The 18,217-nt window shown below is 72.7% G+C and overlaps 6 protein-coding genes across 6 annotated transcripts; 3 read left to right on the forward strand and 3 right to left on the reverse strand.

The window, feature by feature from the left end:
• Positions 1–854: 854 nt before the first annotated feature.
• On the reverse strand, positions 855–2,974 carry AURANDRAFT_63811 (hypothetical protein; the record flags this gene model as incomplete). The annotated part of the gene is made up of 3 exons (XM_009038552.1): positions 855–1,546; positions 1,595–2,176; positions 2,305–2,974. The coding sequence occupies 3 exons, from the start codon at positions 2,972–2,974 to the stop codon at positions 855–857; spliced, it is 1,944 nt and encodes a 647-aa protein (XP_009036800.1).
• An 841-nt stretch (positions 2,975–3,815) lies between these two features.
• Positions 3,816–4,547, forward strand: AURANDRAFT_25889 (hypothetical protein; the record flags this gene model as incomplete). Its single annotated transcript, XM_009038267.1, has 1 exon — positions 3,816–4,547. A coding segment is annotated over one exon (732 nt), but the record flags the coding sequence as incomplete, so codon positions are not given.
• Positions 4,548–4,625: 78 nt separating this feature from the next.
• AURANDRAFT_3822 (hypothetical protein) lies at positions 4,626–5,408 on the forward strand (the record flags this gene model as incomplete). Its single annotated transcript, XM_009038196.1, has 1 exon — positions 4,626–5,408. A coding segment is annotated over one exon (783 nt), but the record flags the coding sequence as incomplete, so codon positions are not given.
• A 2,494-nt stretch (positions 5,409–7,902) lies between these two features.
• Positions 7,903–10,836, reverse strand: AURANDRAFT_63813 (hypothetical protein; the record flags this gene model as incomplete). Its single annotated transcript, XM_009038551.1, has 1 exon — positions 7,903–10,836. One exon carries the CDS (start codon positions 10,834–10,836, stop codon positions 7,903–7,905), a length of 2,934 nt encoding a protein of 977 aa, XP_009036799.1.
• Positions 10,837–10,916: 80 nt separating this feature from the next.
• AURANDRAFT_63814 (hypothetical protein) lies at positions 10,917–11,752 on the reverse strand (the record flags this gene model as incomplete). The annotated part of the gene is made up of 2 exons (XM_009038550.1): positions 10,917–11,400; positions 11,478–11,752. The coding sequence occupies 2 exons, from the start codon at positions 11,750–11,752 to the stop codon at positions 10,917–10,919; spliced, it is 759 nt and encodes a 252-aa protein (XP_009036798.1).
• A 330-nt stretch (positions 11,753–12,082) lies between these two features.
• Positions 12,083–12,856, forward strand: AURANDRAFT_3264 (hypothetical protein; the record flags this gene model as incomplete). The annotated part of the gene is made up of 1 exon (XM_009038194.1): positions 12,083–12,856. A coding segment is annotated over one exon (774 nt), but the record flags the coding sequence as incomplete, so codon positions are not given.
• Positions 12,857–18,217: the final 5,361 nt, after the last annotated feature.

The raw sequence follows: 18,217 nt of genomic DNA on the forward strand, positions 1-18,217 counted from the left end.
AACGGCACCTTAGTCTGCTGCCCCTACAGCGACGGCTTCCTCCGCATCTACAAGCTCGGCGCCAAGCCCTCGGCCAAGGCCGTCGAGCCGGAGATGACCGAGGAGGACGTCGCGGCCCTCAAATTCCAGAAGCTCACGCGCGGCAAGAAGGCGCGGCGGACGTCCGCGATCGGCTCCGTGCTCCCGTCCATGCGGCCCCCGGACGCGTAGCGGCGCGCCCCGACTTTCTTTCCTCCGGCGTGCAATCCGCCCCACTCGCGCGCCAGGCGTCCATAACGACCAGCGAGCGCTGTTTTATTCGGTCCGCGCGGGAGCGTCGCGCGGCTCGAGCTAGATGCAGCTGAATAGGAAGGAGCTCGCGGGCGACGCCGGCGCGCAGCCGCCGGGCGCGTAGTCGCGGTTCTCCGGGCGGATCGGCTTCGGCGCGAGCCGCGGCGTCGAGACGACGACGCCTCCGCCGTCGTCGTCGTCGTCCGCGGGGACGACGGCGCGCGGCGCCATGGGCCAGGGGTGCGCGGCGACGGGCTGCTCGAGGGGGACGCCTGTCATCCGCGAGAACTCGAGCTCGTAACGCCGCACGCTCTCGGAGGAGCTCTGGCGCGAAAGTTTACTCCCCGGCGAAATTTTTTCGCACGACTTTAGGTCGTGACTTCTCCTTCGCCCGCTGCTCATCGCGTTTTACGGTATGCCGCCGGGCGACGCGTTCAGGCACACGCCCCCCCCCCCCTGTGGGTGTCGCCGAGCGCGAGATCACGTCTTTGGCGCCCGGGCGTGACTCCACAACTCTTCGTCGACTTTGATCGCTAAAATTTTGACATGGCCGACTCCCGCTATAGCGCTAGACGACACGCTAATTAGTCCGGCCTTGGCGGGCGGCTGAAGTCGTGGCGTCGCCGCAGGATCATAGAGAAGGGCGACCGCGGCGCGGCCTGGATCGCGTCCCGGTGGAGGCCCAGGCGGCCCGCGTCGCGGAACTTCGAGAGCCCGAACTCCGTCGCCGGGTAGCCGATGGGCGGCCAGCGGTCCGACTCGTCGTTCGCCCCGAAGATGTCGTCGAAGTGGTCGTTGACGGCGTCCATGCCCTCGTCGACGACGTCCGCGGGCGGCCGCGTCCACGGGTTGTCCGAGAGGTCGAGGTCCTCGTCGCGGCAGTGGAGCTTCGCGACGGACCGCACAAGCACGGCGAACTCGTTGCCGCTCAAGTTGCACTTCTCGAGCGTCGCGAGGCGGTCGCCGAAGTCGACGGGCAGCTCCGCGAAGCCGCAGTTGGCGACGTCGAGCTCGACCAAGGACGGGCACCGGTCCGCGATCGCCGACAGCGCGTCGTCCGTGAGCCCGCCGCAGCCCCGCAGCCCGAGCACCCGCAGGCGCGGCGCGCCGGCGAGCACGTCGTCGAGGGCGTCGTCGGCGAGGGGCAGCCCCGCGGCGTCGAGCGCCTCGAGGTCCGGGCAGTGGAGCGCGGCCAACGCGCGGCCCGAGAGCCCGGCGCAGTTGGCGACGTTCAGGCGCCGAAGCCGCGTGCAGCTCGCGCCGAGGACGATCATGCCTACCGAGCACGTCGGTCACGATTTTCATCATTTTCCCGGTCAAAAACTCGCGACAATCGTCACGGCCGCAGGGCGCTGGATCATGCCGACGTCGCTCAGGCCCGGGCAGCCGGAGACGTCGAGGTCGAGGAGGCCGTGGCACGCCGCGACGGCGGAGAGGCCGTGGTCCGTCAAACGGTCGCTCCCCGACAGGTCCAGCGCCTCGAGGGCCGCGCAGGTCGGGAGCAGGCGCGCGAGGGCCCCGTCGGCGACGTCGCTCGACGCGCAGCGCAGCGCGCGGAGGCGCTCCGGGCGTTTCAGCCGCGACAGCGCCGCGGCGGCGAGCGACGTGCCCGAGACGTCCAGCGTCTCCAGCGGCCCGCGCGAATCGACGTCCCGCAGCGCCCCGCAGTCGGAGACGTCCACGAACACCGCGTCGCCGAGCGCGGGCACCTCCGCGAGCGCGCCGCAGCCGCCGACGTCCAGCGTTTCGAGCGCCGCGAGGTCGGCGGGAACGGAGGTCAGCCGGCCGCAGCCCCGCGCGGCCAGCCGCCGCAGCCCGGGGCAGTGCGTCGCGATGAGGAAGAGGGCGACGTCGTCGAGGCCGGGGCAGCGCGACGCGTCGAGGCTCGCGAGGTCCGCCAAATGGCCTGGGCAGGACAAGAGAGATTCAATGTCGCTTCAACGTGAGTGTTCCGCGCGCGCGCGTCCCGGCAAAAGCATCCACGCTTCGAGACCGTTCCAAGAGATGATCGCTCGTCCAAAAATCAGCCAAAACGAGTGGAAAACGGCCGAGATATGAGGCTTTGAAGTTGGGAATTTCGCTCTCTTGCCCTGCCCTGCAAATGGCGGAGCGGCGACAGATCCGCGAGCGTCGCGCAGCCCGACACGTCGAGCGCCCGGAGGTGCGCCGCGCCCGCCAGCGCCTCGACGCCGGCGAGGCGCACGCAGCCGGCGACGCTCAGCGCCGTCAGCGAGGCCAGGGGCTCGCCCGGGAGCGCGGCGACGTTCGCGGCGCGGGACACGTCGAGCGACGTGAGCCGCGGCGCGGCCGTGTGGAGCGACGCGAGCGACCGGGACGTGAGCTGGCCCCAGTGTGCGCAGCTCAGCGTCTCGAGCCGCGGGCAGCCGCCGGCGGCGGCGAGCAGGCCGTCGACGCCGACGTCGCCGCAGCCGTCGAGCCGCAGGATCCTCAGATTCGGGCACGACGCGGCCACGACGGACAGCAGCGCGCGCGTGAGGCTCGAGCAGTCGTCGAGGACGAGCTCGACGAGGTCGCGGCGCAGCGCCGTGACGACGTGGCCGTCGGAGACGGCCTCGCGCTCGTACCACGTCAGGGGCGACAGGTCGACGACGGCGCCGTTGGCGCGCACGACGAGGTGGCCCTTCCGCTCCCAGAGCTCGCGGTCGTGCGGCGGCCACTGCTCGACGGAGGCCGCCGCGCCCATGGCGCGCCTAGGTGCAGCCCATGGCGGCGGCGCCGCTCCGGCGGCAGGCGGGGGCGACCGCGACGACGACCGCAACGACCGCCGCGGCGGCGACCGCAACCGCACGCGGCGGCGCGCGGACGACGGCGGCGGCGGCGGGCCGAAGCTGAACGGCGCGCCGGCGCGCTCAGGGAGCCGCGCTTCAGGGGAGAAACGACCCGGTCATCGGAGGCGTCGACCCTGGGATGCTGCCCGATCGCCTCAGTTCGGTGATTTTGAGGTGCAATGAACAAAGATATGTGGCATCTACATCGATAAAACTGACCTTGGATACGGCTGCCCAGCTTTATCGAGAGGCTAGCGCTCTCTCGCCTGTACAACTGGCCACCCCGTGGTTGTGCGCGACAGTGGTGCCCTGAGCCATGGGGGGCGGTCTCTCGGTGAATGAGGAGATGAAGGACCAGGTGCGTCGCCATGGCCGCGCCGCGGCGACGCAGCGAGAGGGCCGGGGGCAGCCAGCCGACGTGCGGCGCGCCGGGGCCGACGGCCGGGGGGCTGCCCCATGCCGGGGCCGCGCGCCCCGCAGCGACGCGCGCGCAACCGTGGACGCTCTTCCCCTCCGCAGCTGGCGCAGGTCTTCAACGGCCTCAGCGAGCACGGCGAGCAGCAGGACTGGCTGAGCGCCAAGGACGTGAGCCCCGACGACGCCGTCAAGGAGCTCGCGCGGCTGCGGCAGCTCGCGGCGGCCTGCGTGAACGCGAAGCACGCGGGGAAGCGCGTCAAGGACGAGCTGAACCTGGACCACTACAAGGCCAAGAAGGCCAACCTGCCGCCGGAGATCAAGTCGCTGATCACGTCCGTCATGGACAGCAACATCCTCTTCAAGCGCTGCAAGGCCGAGGAGAAGGAGGAGCTCCTCGCCAACTTCGAGGCCTGCGAGTACGCCTCCGGCGAGGTCATCATCAAGGCCGGCGACCAGGGCGACTGCTTCTACATCATCCAGACGGGGTCGTGCGACATCTTCCTCCCGAACAACGAGGTGCCCGTGGCCAAGTGCACGGCGGGCAACTCCTTCGGCGAGCTCGCGCTCATGTACGACACGCCGCGCGCGGCGACGGTGAAGTCGACGTGCCCCGTCAAGGCCTGGAAGATCGCGCGCCAGGCCTACCGCCTCATCTTGGCGTACCACGCGGTCCAGCGGTCCAACGAGCACATGGCCATCCTCAAGGAGGTCGTCCTCGTCTCGTCGGACCAGCAGGAGAAGAAGATGCTCAAGGACTGCCTCAGCGAGCCCCAGCTGCGCAAGCTCGCGGACGCGATGGACGAGGACATCGTGCACGCGGGCGACGCGATTTTGCGCGAGGGCGAGATCGGCGACACGTTCTATGTGATCGCCGACGGCCGCGTCCAGGTCGAGACGAAGCACGACGGCATCGTGACGACATTGGAGAAGGGCGGCTACTTCGGGGACCGCGCGTTGATCTCCGAGGACCGGCGCGCGGCGACGTGCACGGCCATCGGCGGCGACGTCAAGCTGCTGGCCATCGACCGCGACGACTTCCTTACATTACTCGGCAGCGTCCAGGAGATCATGAGCGCCGGCGGCACCTGCGAGGAGACGAAGAACAAGCAGCCCGTGATCAAGCGCGTCAACGACAAGATCACGAAGGCGGACCTCAAGCACATCTGCCCCCTGGGCCAGGGCGCCTTCGGCAAGGTGACGCGCGTCATGCACACGTCCACGGAGACGCACTACGCCCTCAAGGCCCAGGCCAAGTCCGCCATCGTCGAGCAGGAGCTCCAGAACACGGTGCTCCAGGAGCGCGAGGTGCTCATGCAGCTCGACCACCCCTTCGTGCTGAAGTTGGCCTGCGCCTTCCAGGACGACAAGTACATCTACTTCCTGTTGGAGCTCCTGCCGGGCGGCGAGCTCTACAAGCACATGACGAAGCGCAAGCGCTTCACGGAGCCGGAGACGAAGTTCTTCGCGAGTTCGGTGATCCTCGGCTTCCAGCACATGCACGAGAAGAACATGGCCTACCGCGACCTCAAGCCCGAGAATCTCGTGCTGGATGCCGAGGGCTTCCTCAAGGTCGTGGACCTGGGCCTCGCGAAGATGGTCGAGGGCAAGACGTTCACCATGTGCGGCACGCCCGACTACCTCTCGCCCGAGGTCATCCTCAACGAGGGCCACGACAAGTCCGTGGACTACTGGGCTTTGGGCGTGCTCCTCTTCGAGTTCGTCAACGGCGTGCCGCCCTTCTGCGCCGACGAGCCCATGCGCATCTTCGACAACATCCTGAGCAACCGCATCAAGATGCCGTCGCACTTCGGCCGCCACCTCAGCGACATCATCCGCAAGTTCTGCAAGTCCAAGCCCTCCGCGCGGCTCGGCAACGGCCGCAAGGGCTTCGGCGCCATCAAGAAGCACCGCTTCTTCTCCGGCTTCCCCTGGACGGACCTCCTCGAGCACAACAAGGACAAGATCACGCCGCCCATCGAGGTCTCCGACTCCTACGAGCTCGCGCCCGAGGAGGACTTCCTCGAGCCCTACTCCGTGCCCGACTGGAACCCGAACCTCGGCGAGTAGAAGGAGGACGAGGGCGCACCCCGCCCCCGCAAACCGACCCGACTCGCCGGCGCGCGCGACGCCGCGCCCGCGCGCGACGCGGCGCCCGCGCGCGACGCGCGCCGCACGAAGACGCCCCACCCCCGCCCTCTCGTCGCGTGTCTACTTTATCGTACCCCTCTTCCTAAGAGCTTCTCCGCGCGCCGCGCGGCCGAGGGCCGAGCCGCCCGCGCGCGCGGAGCCGCTGCCCAGGGCCCCGCGGCCGGGGCGCCAGGCGGGGCGCCGGCGCCGCCGCCCGCTGCCCAGGGCCCCGCGGCCGGGGCGCCAGGCGGGGCGCCGGCGCGCGCCGCCGCCCCTGCCGCCCTCGCCGCCGGCTCGCCACAGCGCCCTCAGTGAGTGACAATGGTGGCCGCTGCCCGGCGCGCGCGCTGGCTGCCCCGGCCCGTGCTCGTCGTCTGCGCGTGCGCGCTCCTGTCGGCGGACCTCGTCGCCGAGGCGAAGAAGAAGAAGAAGAAGAAGGCGGCGCCGATGGGCGTCTGCGAGGCCTGCGAGACCATGATGGTCGACATCCAAAAGGCCGTCAAGCAGCAGATCCGCCTCAAGTTCATGGGCAAGGAGGACGAGGACCCGGCCTGGGAGGCGCGCCTGAACCACACCTGCGCGACGGCGCCGAAGCTCGCGCCCCACTGCGAGGATTTGGTCGCGTCGCGCAAGGGCGACGTCGTCGCGGCGCTCGACGCGCTCGTGGAGCGGTCGCAGGACGCGAACGAGCGGTTCATGGACCTGCCCCAGCTGCGCATGGCCCTGTGCGGCCACGCGTCGGGCTTCCGGGCCTGCCACGCGAACCACCACTTCACGACGCGGGGCGACAAGGAGGCCGTCGACGCGTGGTTCAGGAACAACGCGGCGGTCGCGGCGACGGCCTACTTCCTGCGCCACGGCAAGGACCGCGACGACGCGGCCCTCTTCGTCGACGACGCCAAGGCCGTGCTCGAGCCCGGCGGCTGGTGGAAGGAGGCGGCCTTCCAGCACTACACGTACCGGTTCCTCGTCGAGGGCCAGCCCTGGCACAAGGGCGTCGACGTCACGCTGGGCCCCGCGGGGCAGCAGAAGTTCGAGGCCTGGAGCTTCGAGCCCCGGCCGAACTACGTCGAGCTCGACAAGCCGAAAATGATCCCCAAGCCCGGCGTCGACCGGCCCGAGGGCTGGGACGACGAGGAGGACGGACCCTGGGAGCCGCCCATGGTCAAGAACCCGGACCTCAAGAAGACGGACACGCCCTTCTACCTGCGGCCCCTCGGCGAGGAGGAGTTTTAAGCGCTAGAACCCCGCCGCGCGCTCCTCGCTCGAGCTCGGGCGTGCTCAAACAAACGAGATTTAGTTGGTGTTGTCGTAACAGCTTTTGTCAATTTACTTTTGAGTCTGGGAGAGCGTTTCGCAGAGCGGGGCTGCGTGCACGACACCGCCATGCCCGCGATGTCGCTGCCGGAATTGAGCCTGAGCCCCGCGAAATCCGCGGCCTCGCGGTCCCCCCGGTCGCCGCGGAGCCCCCGGTCCCCGAGGTCGCCGCGGGGCCGCGCGGGCCGCCTCTCCGTGAGCGGCACCACGGCCGTGGAGGTCGCCGCCCAGCTCGCCCTCGTCCAGCTCGACGAGTTCCTGGGCTCGCGGGGCATGCGCGTGAACACGCTCTTCACGAACAGCGAGTTCAACACGTCCGGCGTCGACCTCAAGGACACGGTCCTCGACGTCGGCGAGTTCGAGGGCGTGCTCCGCAAGTCCGGCGTCGCCATCCCCAGGGACCGGTTGCGGGCGCTCATGCAGCTCCTGGACACCGACGGCGGCGGCACGCTGGATGTCCGCGAACTGGAAGCCGCCCTGAAGCGCGCTAGAAAGGCGCACCGGAACACCGTCGTCGACGCTCTGACGCGCATCAAGAAGCTCGAGCTCGCGAACGCGTCCCAGGACTTCAACGTGATCCGGTCCCAGATCTACCACAGCCGCATGTGCGCGAACCGCGAGAGCCTGTCGCCGCGGAGCCCCCGGAGCCCCCGGAGCCCGAGCAAGAGCCCGCGGACGCTCGAGACGCTCACGAAGACCCAGTCCAAGGCCTGGATCCTCCAGCAGGCCATCCTCGACGACGAGGCGCGCCACCCCCTCTTCGCCAAGAAGGAGTCGGACCGCGCGAGCCCGCGGCCCGCGTGGAAGGGCGGCGGCAGCGAGTGGGCGCCGCCGAAGGTCGCGCCGCCGCCGCTCTCGCCCCGGCCCCTCCACCCGTCCCCCCGGTCCTGCGCGACGTCGACCCTCGAGCCCTTCGGGACCATCTGAGCCCCGCTTCACTAACCTCCCGGCGTGGGACATCCAGATGCGCGGGGCCATGCTTTTAAAAGGGCCAGTCGCCGTCCTCTTCCGCGTCGGGCGGGAAGTTCTCCGCGTCGTCGTCTTGCGACACCTGCGCCTCGAGGTAGGCCGGCGACGCGGACGACGGCCCCGGCGAGTAGTGCTCGCCCGTCGCGTAGTTCTCGCCCGCGTCGGCGGCCCAGACGACGACGGCGCGGTCGCCCTTGGCGAGGCTCACGACGTGGGCGTCGTCGGCGAGGAACGCGAGCCGCGCGACCTTGGTCGTGTGCACGACGCCGCGCCGGAGCTCGTCCGGCGGCCCGTCGGGCGCCGCCGCGGGCGCGGACCGGAGCTCGAGGCCGTCGGCGTCGGCGACGACGTAGGCGTCGCGGCCGTGAGCGCGGTCCACGGCGTCGATGCCCCGCGTCGCGTCCCTCGCCGTCCACGACTTCCAGCGCCAACTCGCGTGGTCGTCCAGGTCGTCGCGCCGCGTGAGGCGCCGGCTCGCCTTGCCGTCGACGGCCCAGTAGAAGAGTTCGCCCGCACCGTCCTGGCTCCGCAGCACGACGAGCCCCGAGCCCTCCACACCGAAATCCAGCGCCTCGACGGCCGCGTGGTGCCCGCTCAACGACGCGAGCGGCTTCGCCGTCCTCCGCGGGTCGAAGAGCAGCACCTTCCCGCTCCGCGCGCCGACGGCCAGCAGGTCCCCGTCGGGCGAAAAGGCCAAGGCCGTCACGGCCGTCTCGCGCAGCGCCTCGAAGCCGTGCGCGTCGTCGAGCGACTCCGCGTCCAGAAAGTGGACCGTGCCGTCCTCCAGGCCGACGACTAGAGACGCGCCCGACGGCTCGCTGTAGGTGAGCGCCGTCGCCGCGCGGGGCAGCGTCGCGTGCTTCAGCTTGCGATCCAGGGTCCAGGTGACGACGCGCCGGTCGTCGCCGCAGGTCGCGAAGGTCGCGCCGTCCGTCGGGTGCGCCGCGACGTCCCTCGCGGGCCCGACGTGGCCTTCCACCACTAAACTCCGGATCTTGCGGCCGTCGACGGCGCCGCGCTTGCCCGCCTCCGTCGTCACGTCGACGGTCATGAGCGTGCCCCGCGCCGTCGCCGCGAGGGCCGCGGCGCCGTCGCCGTCCAAGCAGCGCGCGTAGACGACGCCCGCGACCGCCGCGCCGGCCGCCGCGGCCGCGTCCGCGGACGCGGGCCGCTTCGAGGCCACGATGGCGCAGTCGCCCTGGGCACTGAGCCGGGGCCCCGCCCAGCGCCGCACGGCGCCGTCGTCGCCCGCGGAGAGCACCGCGTCGCCGGCCGGCGCGCACGACAGCGACCGCACGGGCCGCGTGCCGTGCGCGGCGAAGGACGCTAAACACACGCCGTCGCGCCAGACGTAGACGCGGCCGTTGGAGCCGCCGCTGAACGCGACGCCCGGCGCCGTGCACGAGAAGGCGAGCGCGTGCGTCGTCGCCGCGCGCGCGACTTTCGCGCCGAAGCGGCCGGGCGCTTCCCGCAGCCCGCCGCTCCGCTCGAGGGTCCAGAAGGCCACGTGGCCGTCGCCCGCGGTGCCGAAGGTCGTGGCATCCGTGGGGCAGCTCGCGAGGCACCTGACCTCCCCGCCCCGGCCGCAGGACACCAGATGCTCGCCGAGGACGTCGCCCGTCTCGGAATCGAAGACCGCTAAAAACGGCAGGCCGTCGCGGCCGCCGTCGGCGCCCGCGGCGGCGAGGGCGTGGCCGCCCAAGAACGCGACGTGGCGCACGCCGCGGAAGAGGCCGCGGCCGAGCACCTGGAGCACCTCGAGGGACCGCAGGCGCCACACGTGCACGGCGCCGGCATCGCCGGAGCACGCGACCGGCCGCGTCGCGTGCGCGGCCACGCAGCCCACGGCCTCGGCGTGGCCGCAGTAGACGCGCTGGCCGTCGTCCTCGTCGAGGTCGTCGACGACGACGGAGGAGCCGCAGGCGAAGAGGACCGTCCGCGTGGGGGGGAAATAGGCGACGGCCGAGGCGGACGGCTCGGCGCCCGGCCGGCCGAGGCCGTGCACCCGCACGGGCGTGAGGCCGCCGAGGACCCGGGCCCCGCGCGGGCTCGCCTCCGGCGCGAGCCAGCTCGGCGACGGCGGCGGGCTGTCGACGGCGACGCGCATACCCGGGACGGCCGCCGCGGCCCCGCGGCCGCCGCGGACGACCTCGGGCGGCGCGCGCGGCGCCTCGAAGAGGTCGCGGGCGAACTTGCCGTAGTCGCCGCGGTCGCAGGCCGCCCAGAGCGCGGCGAGCACGGCGTCGGCGGGCGCCGGCAGGCCCGCGGCCACGGCCAGCCCCCGGAGCGCGACGCACCACTGGGCCAAAGCCAGCCGCCGCTGGCTCCGCTTCGCGCCGCGCTCGCAGAGCGCCCGGCAGCGCCGGAGGAGCGCCGAGCTCGCCGTCTTGCGCACCTCGCGGTCGTCGGCGGTCCAGGCGCCGAGCTCCGCGCGCGCGGTGCGCTCGAGCTCGTCGCGGAGCACCGTCTTCAACGCTTTCGCGCGTTCAACATCGACATCGCTGCCGCCCGTCGCGCGCTGCACCTGGACGGGGTTGTGGTAGCTGCCGGCGTCGGGCGTCGCCACGTCGAGCCGGCGCTCGCCGGGCGCCGCGCCCCGCGACGGCGCCGGCGCCGGCGCGTCGCCCGCCGCCGCCGCCGCGACCTCGCGCGCGAAGCGGTCGCAGGAGAGCTTGCCGCCGGGCATGCGCGCCGCGAGGCCGTCGCAGAAATTGAGGACCTCGCCCTGCTCGAGGCCCACGAGCCACGTCGCCTGGAGCGCGCGCGCGAGCGTCGGCGCCTCGAGCCAGCCGTCGGCCTTGGCGTGCGTGCTGAGCACGCGCTTGATCTCGCGCTGGATCTTCGACCCGCTCCGGCCGCCGACGCGGTTCTCGACCTTCTCCACGAGGAGCTTCATGAGGTCGCGCTCCGCCGGGGCCGCGTCCCAGGCGCGCATCTTCCGCACCATGTTCAAAATGTTGGGAGAGGAGCTGCCCGGAGAGGCGTTCAACCACCCGATCTTATGCATGTTGAATTCAAGTTACCACATCAGACCGTCCCCGCGCGCGCGCTCCTCGTCTCCGCCGGCGTCGGCGCGAGCTCGCTGGCGCGGCGCACGGCGACCTTGGCCGACTTGAGGAGGAAGCCGATGAGGAGCGCCTCCGCGCGCGACTTGGCCTCGAGGCGCGCGGCGTCGGACGACGATCCCGCGAGCGCGAGGCAGTTGGCGAAGACCTTGAGCGTGTCGCGGATCCAGGTCGTCAGCGCGCGCTCCTTGGACGCGTACCAGGTCGCCGTGCCGTCGCCGCTGAGCGTGCGGACGTCGCGGCCCACGGCCCTTTGCGTCGACCGCCGCTTGAGCGTCCGCGCGGGCAGCGACGGCAGCAGCGCCTCGCCGCGGCCCAGGGAGCCGCCGAGGTTGCTCAGGTCGCTGACGTTGATGACGCTCGACAGCTCCGGCAGCACGGCCAAGAGCTCGCGCCGGAGCCGCGCGAAGTCCTTGAGCGACCGCGACACGCGCGCCTGGACCCGCCTGCGGCGCGCGTTTCTTTCGTCGGAGAAAAACAAACAAAAAAAACGGGACGCGGGCGCGCCGACGTCGTGCCGGACCGCGTCGCGACGGCCGTGCAGATGGCGTAGGCGCCCGCGCCGCGGTCGTACGTGCACACGGGCAGCCGCGCGGTCACGTCGCGCGCGATCAAGGCCACCAGGTCCATGGCGCCGGCGGCGAGGAGGTCGTCGGGGTCCGGCTTCGACGGGCCCTCCTCCTCGAACCAGCAGCTCGTCGGCCGCTTCAGCGACGACACCTCGACGTCGCTCATGGTCCGCAGCGGCGACCGCGCCCGCGGCGGCGACCGCAGGCCGCCCGCCTTGGCCGCGACCATGGCTTTTCCCACGTGTCTTTTCCGCCGCTGTACCGCGACGCGCCCCGCGACACGTGTGCGCCGACGGTGCGCGGCGCTTTGTTTCCTGGGCCGCCCGGCACGTCGACGACAGAGGCTGCCACAGCCACAACGTGAAAATTCCCGCTGGGTAAACATACGTTTGTTAACGGCAAGGTTGCGGGCGCGCTTTAACCTCACCCGCGCGATTCACATTTCGCAAGCAGGCGTCCAACGTCGTGGGGCGACGGCCGGCGCGCAACGCCGAGTCGCGCGCTCTTCGACGCGCCGCCGGCGACGCGGACCATGCCCGAGGCCGGGGGCTGGACGCACATCGGCGAGGAGAGCATCGAGCTCGGCGACCAGATCGGCGGCGGCGGCGTCGCCCTCGTCTACAAGGGCTGGTGGGGCGACGATCCCGTGGCCATCAAGACGCTCTTCGACCCCAAGGTCGACGCGAAGCTCAAGCAGGAGTACATGGACGAGCTCCTGGTGATGAGCGAGCTCAAGCACCGGAACGTCGTCACCTTTTACGGCGCGTGCATGGAGCCGCCGCGCCACTTCTTCGTCATGGAGCTCTGCGACCGCAGTTTGTACGAGCTGCTCCACGGGTCGTCGAAGCGGGGCATCGCGCCCTGCGCGCTGAGCGTCCACGAGAAGCTCCAGCTCGCCTGCGACGTCGCGGACGGCATGGCGTACCTGCACGCGCGGAAGCCGCCCATCGTGCACCGGGATCTGAAGACCCACAACGTGCTCCAGGCGTCCAACGGCGTGCTGAAGATCTGCGACTTTGGGCTCGTGCGCACGAAAAACAGCGGCGCGGGCACGCCGTCCTACATGGCGCCGGAGCTCTTCACGGGCAAGCCTTTCAACGCGTCCGTGGACGTCTACGCGTTCGGCGTGCTGCTCTGCGAGCTCTTCTCCGGCGAGCAGCCCTTTTATGGCTACGACTACATGGACCTGCGGCGCAAGGTGCCCCTGGGCGAGCGGCCCGAGCTGCCGCGCTTCGACACGCCCGAGGGCATCCGGCGGCTCATCAAGGAGTGCTGGGACGAGGACCCGGGCCGGCGACCGACCTTCGAGGACGTCGTCGACGCCGTCGACGCCGCGCGGGACGCGACGCCCGCCAAGTCCAACTGCGAGCTCCTCGACAGCCTCGACGAGTTCGGCGGCGGCGGCGACTGCCTCGACTCGCTCATGATGGGCGGGAGCCACAAGTGACGAAAAAAACAACCCCCTTGCGCGTGGAACCGAGACGCGACTCCCCCCTTCCTAACACAGACCTAACACAGACTACTTTACGTCCCGGAGCGCGGCCGCCGCGGCGACGAGCTCGTTCGCCACCATGGTCTGGTGGAACTTCTCGACGTCGCGCCGCTTGATGACCTTTTCGTCGACGAGCACGAGGATGCGGTCCATGCACAGGGTCTGCAGCGCCGCGACGGCCGCGGGGCCGAGCGCGTCCGTCGCGGCGGCGACGGCGGCCGGCGGCGGCTTCGTGAGGTCGGGGACGTCGGGGTCCTCGTAGCTGTAGGCGTCGAGCGCGCGCTGTGGCAAGGACGCGACGGTCCTCAGCGCGGACCCGGCGACGTCGGTGGCCGCGGCCGCGGCCGCGTCGCCCGCGGCGGCCGCGCCCGACTTGACGGGCTTGACGACGGCCTCCTCGACGAGGGCCTTGGCCGCGCCGGCGAACGCGGCGCCGAGGGCGCCGGCCGCGCCGGAGAGCGCGGCGCCCAAGCCCCGGCCCGCGGCCGCCGCGCCGGAGCCGACGGCGTCGCCCGCGGCCGCCGTCGCGGAGCCGACGGCGTTGGACGCGGCCGCGCCGACGCCGTCCGTCGCCTTCGCCGTCGCCGACGCCAAGGCCCGCGTCAGCGGATTCGGCGTCGTGGGCTGCCGCGGCGGCGGCGTGTCGTCGCGCGGCGGCGCGGCGGCGTCGTCGCGGACCTCTTCGAGGAGCGCGCGCGACCGCTCGAGGGCTTCGGAGCGCTCGAGCGCCGCCTGGGCGCGCTTGACTAATTCCGCGTCCCTGTCGTCCTCCTCGGCGGCGTCGTCCGCGAGGTAGACCTGGAGCACGCGGTCGCCCTCCTCGCGCTTGACGGTGCCGTCCCAGGGCGTGGCCTCGGCCGCGGCGGCCCGCGCGCGCGCCTCCTCCGCGCGCGCGGCCGCGTCCGCGCGCTGCCGCTCGGCGAGCGCGTCGGCGTCGGCCGCGGCCCGCGCGTCGGCCTCGGCCCGCGCCGCCGCGGCCGCGGCCGCTCGCTTTTCTCGCTCTTCGGCCTCCGCCGCTTCCTTCGCCGCTCGAGCCTCGGCCTCGGCTTCGGTCTCGGCGTCCTCCTCCTCGGGTTGCTCGTCAGCCTGCGCCTCCGCCTTGGCGGCGTCGAGCCGCTCCCGCGTCGCCCGTTCTCCGTCCTCGGGAGTGTACGCGCGAAGCTCCGAAACGGCGCCCTTGACCGCGTCGAGGAAGGAGCCCGTGGCCGTCGGCTCCGCGGCGACCTTGGCGGCGGCCTCGACGCGCTCGGCTTCGACGCGCTCGGCTTCGACGCGCTCGGCCTCGGCCTTGGCGGCGGCCTCGGCTTCGACGCGCTCGGCTTCGAGGCGCTCGGTCTCGACGCGCTCGGCCTCGAGGCGCTCGGTCTCGGCCTTGGCGGCGGCCTCGGCTTCCGCGACCTTGGCCTGCGCCGCCGCCTTCGCCGCCGCGGCCGCCTCGGCCTCGAGTCGTTCGGCCTCCGCGAGCCGCGCCGCCTCTGCCTCTTCCTCCTCGCGCTTCGCCTCGTCCGCCTCGGCCTCCGCCCGCCGTGCCGCCAATTCCTTGGCTCGTCGCGCGATCTCCACGGCCTCCTGGGCCTGCTCCGCCGCGAGCGCCGCGGCTTGCTCTTGTTCGGCCTTGATGCGCGCGATATCCTCCGCCGCCTCGCGCGCCTCCGCTTCGGATTTCGCCGCCGACAGCTCCTCGGCTCGTCGCCTTTCCGCGGTAGCCCGCGCTTCTTCGGCCTTGACCTCCTCCGCTGCCTTGGCCTCCGCAGCAGCTTTAGCCTCCGCAGCGGCCGCGGCTTCGAGGCGCTCAGCTTCCGCCTTCGCCTCCGCGGCCGCCTTCGCCTCCGCTTCCAGGCGCTCGGCCTCGGCCTTCGCGGCCGCTTCGGCTTCGACACGCCTGGCTTCGAGGCGCTCAGCTTCCGCCTTCGCCTCCGCTTCCAGGCGCTCGGCCTCGGCCTTCGCGGCCGCTTCGGCTTCGACACGCTCGGCTTCGAGGCGCTCAGATTCCGCCTTCGCCTCCGCTTCCAGGCGCTCGGCCTCGGCCTTCGCGGCCGCTTCGGCTTCGACGCGCTCGGCTTCCAGGCGCTTGGCCTCGATCCGCTCAGCCTCGACACGCTCGGCTTCGACGCGCTCGGCCTTCGCGGCCGCTTCGGCTTCGACGCGCTCGGCTTCCAGACGCTTGGCCTCGATCCGCTCAGCCTCGATCCGCTCAGCCTCGACACGCTCGGCTTCGACGCGCTCGGCCTTCGCGGCCGCTTCGGCTTCGACGCGCTCGGCTTCGACGCGCTCGGCCTCGAGGCGCTCGGCCTCGGCTTCTTCGGCCTTGGCCGCCGCGGCCGCCTCGGCCTCGACGCGCTTGGCTTCGAGACGCTCGGCCTCGACCCGCGCAGCACCGACCCGCGCGTCACCGCCCCGCGCGTCGCGGAGCGCCGCCTGGGCCTCGAGCGCGGCCCGCTTGGCCTCGGCGAGCAGCTCGGCAGCCTCCGTGGCCTCGCGCGCCGCGCTTTCAGCGGCCTCGACGCGCTCGGCTTCGAGACGCTCGGCTTCGACCCGCGCGGCGCCGACCCGCGCGGCGCCGGCGCGCGCCCGCGCGGCGCCGACCAGCGCGCTGGCCGCCTCCGCGGCCTCGCGCGCCTCCGCGTCGGCGAGCGCGGCCCGCTCCAGCTGCGCCGCGGCGAGCGCGGCCTCGCGCTCCGCCTGCGCCGCTCGCGCGGCGGCGGCCTCGGCCTCGGCGGCCTCGGCGGCCTCGGCGGCCTCGGCGGCCTCGGCGGCCTCGGCTGCGGCCTGCTCCGCGGCCGCGCGCGCCGCGCTCTCGGCGGCCTCCACCCGCGCGGCCTCGTCCGCCGCCGCCGCCTCGTCCGCGGCGGCGCGCGCGGCCTCGTCCGCCGCCGCCGCCTCTTCCGCCGCCGCGCGCTCGACCTGCGTCGCCCTCCAGGCGGCCTCGCGCTCCGTCTGCGCCGCCGTGGCTTCGTCGCGGACGAGCTGGCCCTCGGCGCGGAGCGCGGCCAAGGCCTCGGCGGCCTCGGCGACGAAGGCCTTCTCCGCGGCCTCGCGCGCGGCCTCTTCCGCCGCCGCGGCCTCGGCCGCGGCCGCGCGCTCCGCCTCAACCCGCGCCGCCTCTTCCGCCGCCGCGGCCGCGCGCTCCGCCTCGGCCCGCGCCGCCTCGACCCGGGCGGCCTCCTCCGCCTGGAGCCGCCTCGTCTCCGCCGCCGCGGCCTCGCCCTCGGCGGCGAGCGCGCGCATCTCGGCTTCGACTTGCTCCAGCGCCGCCGCCGCCTTGGCGCGCGCTTCGGCCTCGCGCGTGGCGGCCTCGTCGCCGAGCTCGACCTCGACCTCGGCGACGACGGCCTCGGTCTCCGTCGCCGGCGGCGCGGCCGCGTCTTCGCGGCGCGACGGGAGCCGGCGGCGCAGCTTTCGCAGGAGGTTCGTTGTTCGCGGGAATGCCTCGACGAGGCGGTCCTTGCGCAGGAGGTTCGTCGTGCGCGGGAATGCCTCGGCGAACCGGTCCTTGATGCCCGCGTCGAGGACGACGATGCCGCGACGCGCGCTGCGATGCTGCACCGGCGCCGCGCGCGGCGGCACGAAGGCCGTCGCGAGGACGGCGACGGCAAAGACCGAGAGCGCCTTTCGCATGACTGGCCTAGCGAGCTACAACAGGCACTCAGCTCGATCCCATGCCGAGCCAAAACTTCAAAGCTGACGTTGAACCATCGGTGCTGGCCGATGCGCGCCATGGCCGCTGCGAGGGCAGCCTCATGCGCGTCGCTCCTGCTGACCCTCTGGGCCAGCGCCCAACACAACCCACCGCCGCCGAACTACGAGCTCGCGCGGGACCACGACAACCTCAAGCCGCTGCAGGAGTATTTAGAGTACCGCTGGGTCGACGTCGCCGTCGGCGGCGAGAACGTGCGGCTGCGCGTGGGCCACGGCGCGGCCCTCGACGGCCTCTACGCCGAGGCCTGCGCCGCCGTCGCGGCCGGCGACGCGCGCTGCGTCGGGGAATTACGAGACTACGTCGAGGCGGAGCTCCGGCGGGACCCGACGTTCTACGGCGCCGCGACGGCCGCCATCGCGACCGACCGATCCGAGGGCTTCGCGCCCCGCGACGCCTACGAGGCCCGCGTCGAGATCGTGTCGCCGGCCCAGGGCGCGCGGACGGCGGCGCGGAGCGACACGCTCGCGTTCACCTGGCGGCTCGCCGGCGCTCCGTTCGCGCTCGGCGTCGACGGCGTCGCGTGCGTCGCCATGTACGAGGCTTACAAAACCCAACCCCTCAGCCACCGCTGTTTCGACACATTGGAAGACAGCGTCGACGGCTACCAGCGGCTGAGCGTCTTCAACGCGGCGCCCGGCGAGTACGCCCTGGTCGCGCAGCTCCGGGGAATTCGCAACGCGGACGCGCGCGGCCCGCTCGCGCTCCGCCGCGCGGTGCTCGTCGCGACGGGGCCCGCGCTCGACGCCGTCCCGCGGGACCGGCTCACGGCGGAGACCCTCGGGCGCTACTACGAGAACGTCACCCGCGCGCCGTGGGTATCCGCGGCGCTCGCGGTCGCGCCTTCCCGGGGCGCGACCGTCGCGCCGGAACGGCTCAGCGGCGACCTCGACGTGCTCTTCCGCTACGACGCGCGCCTCGCGAGCTTAGCGGCGCGCGACCTCGGCCTGGCGTCGGCCCGGGACCTCGCGGCCTGCGTCCGCGTGGGCACGGCGGAGGAGAACGACGTCGGCCACCTCGCCGGCTGCGTTTCTTTATCCCCGCACGCGGACGACCCGGCGTCGCACGAGGCGTCCGCGCTGCTCCGCGTCGGCGCGCTGCTCGCGCAGCCGCTCCTCGTCGACGCGCTGACCAAGGTGCGGTCCGGCGGCGGCGCCGGGGACGGCGCGCTCGCGCTGACGGCGCACGCGGAGGCGCGCGCGGGGCCGCCGCCAGGGCAGCAAAAGGGTGCGAAATTCCCAACTTCAAAGGCTCATATCTCGGCCGTTTTCCACTCGTTTCGGCTGATTTTTGGACGAGCGATCATCTCTCGGAACGGTCTCGAAGCGTGGGCGCTTTTTCCGGAACGCGCGCGCGCGGAACACTCACGTTGAAGCGACGTTGCATCACTCTTTTGCTGCCCAGGCCGCCGCGCGCCGCGTCCGCGACGGCGACGACGCTCGCGGCCGTCGGCGGCGGGCGGCACCGGACGCGCCGAGCGGCTTCGCGGACCTCGACGCGCTCCG

The sequence above is a fragment of the Aureococcus anophagefferens genome (genome assembly GCF_000186865.1).
Source record: "Aureococcus anophagefferens unplaced genomic scaffold AURANscaffold_8, whole genome shotgun sequence".
NCBI classification, from domain to species: Eukaryota; class Pelagophyceae; order Pelagomonadales; family Pelagomonadaceae; genus Aureococcus; species Aureococcus anophagefferens.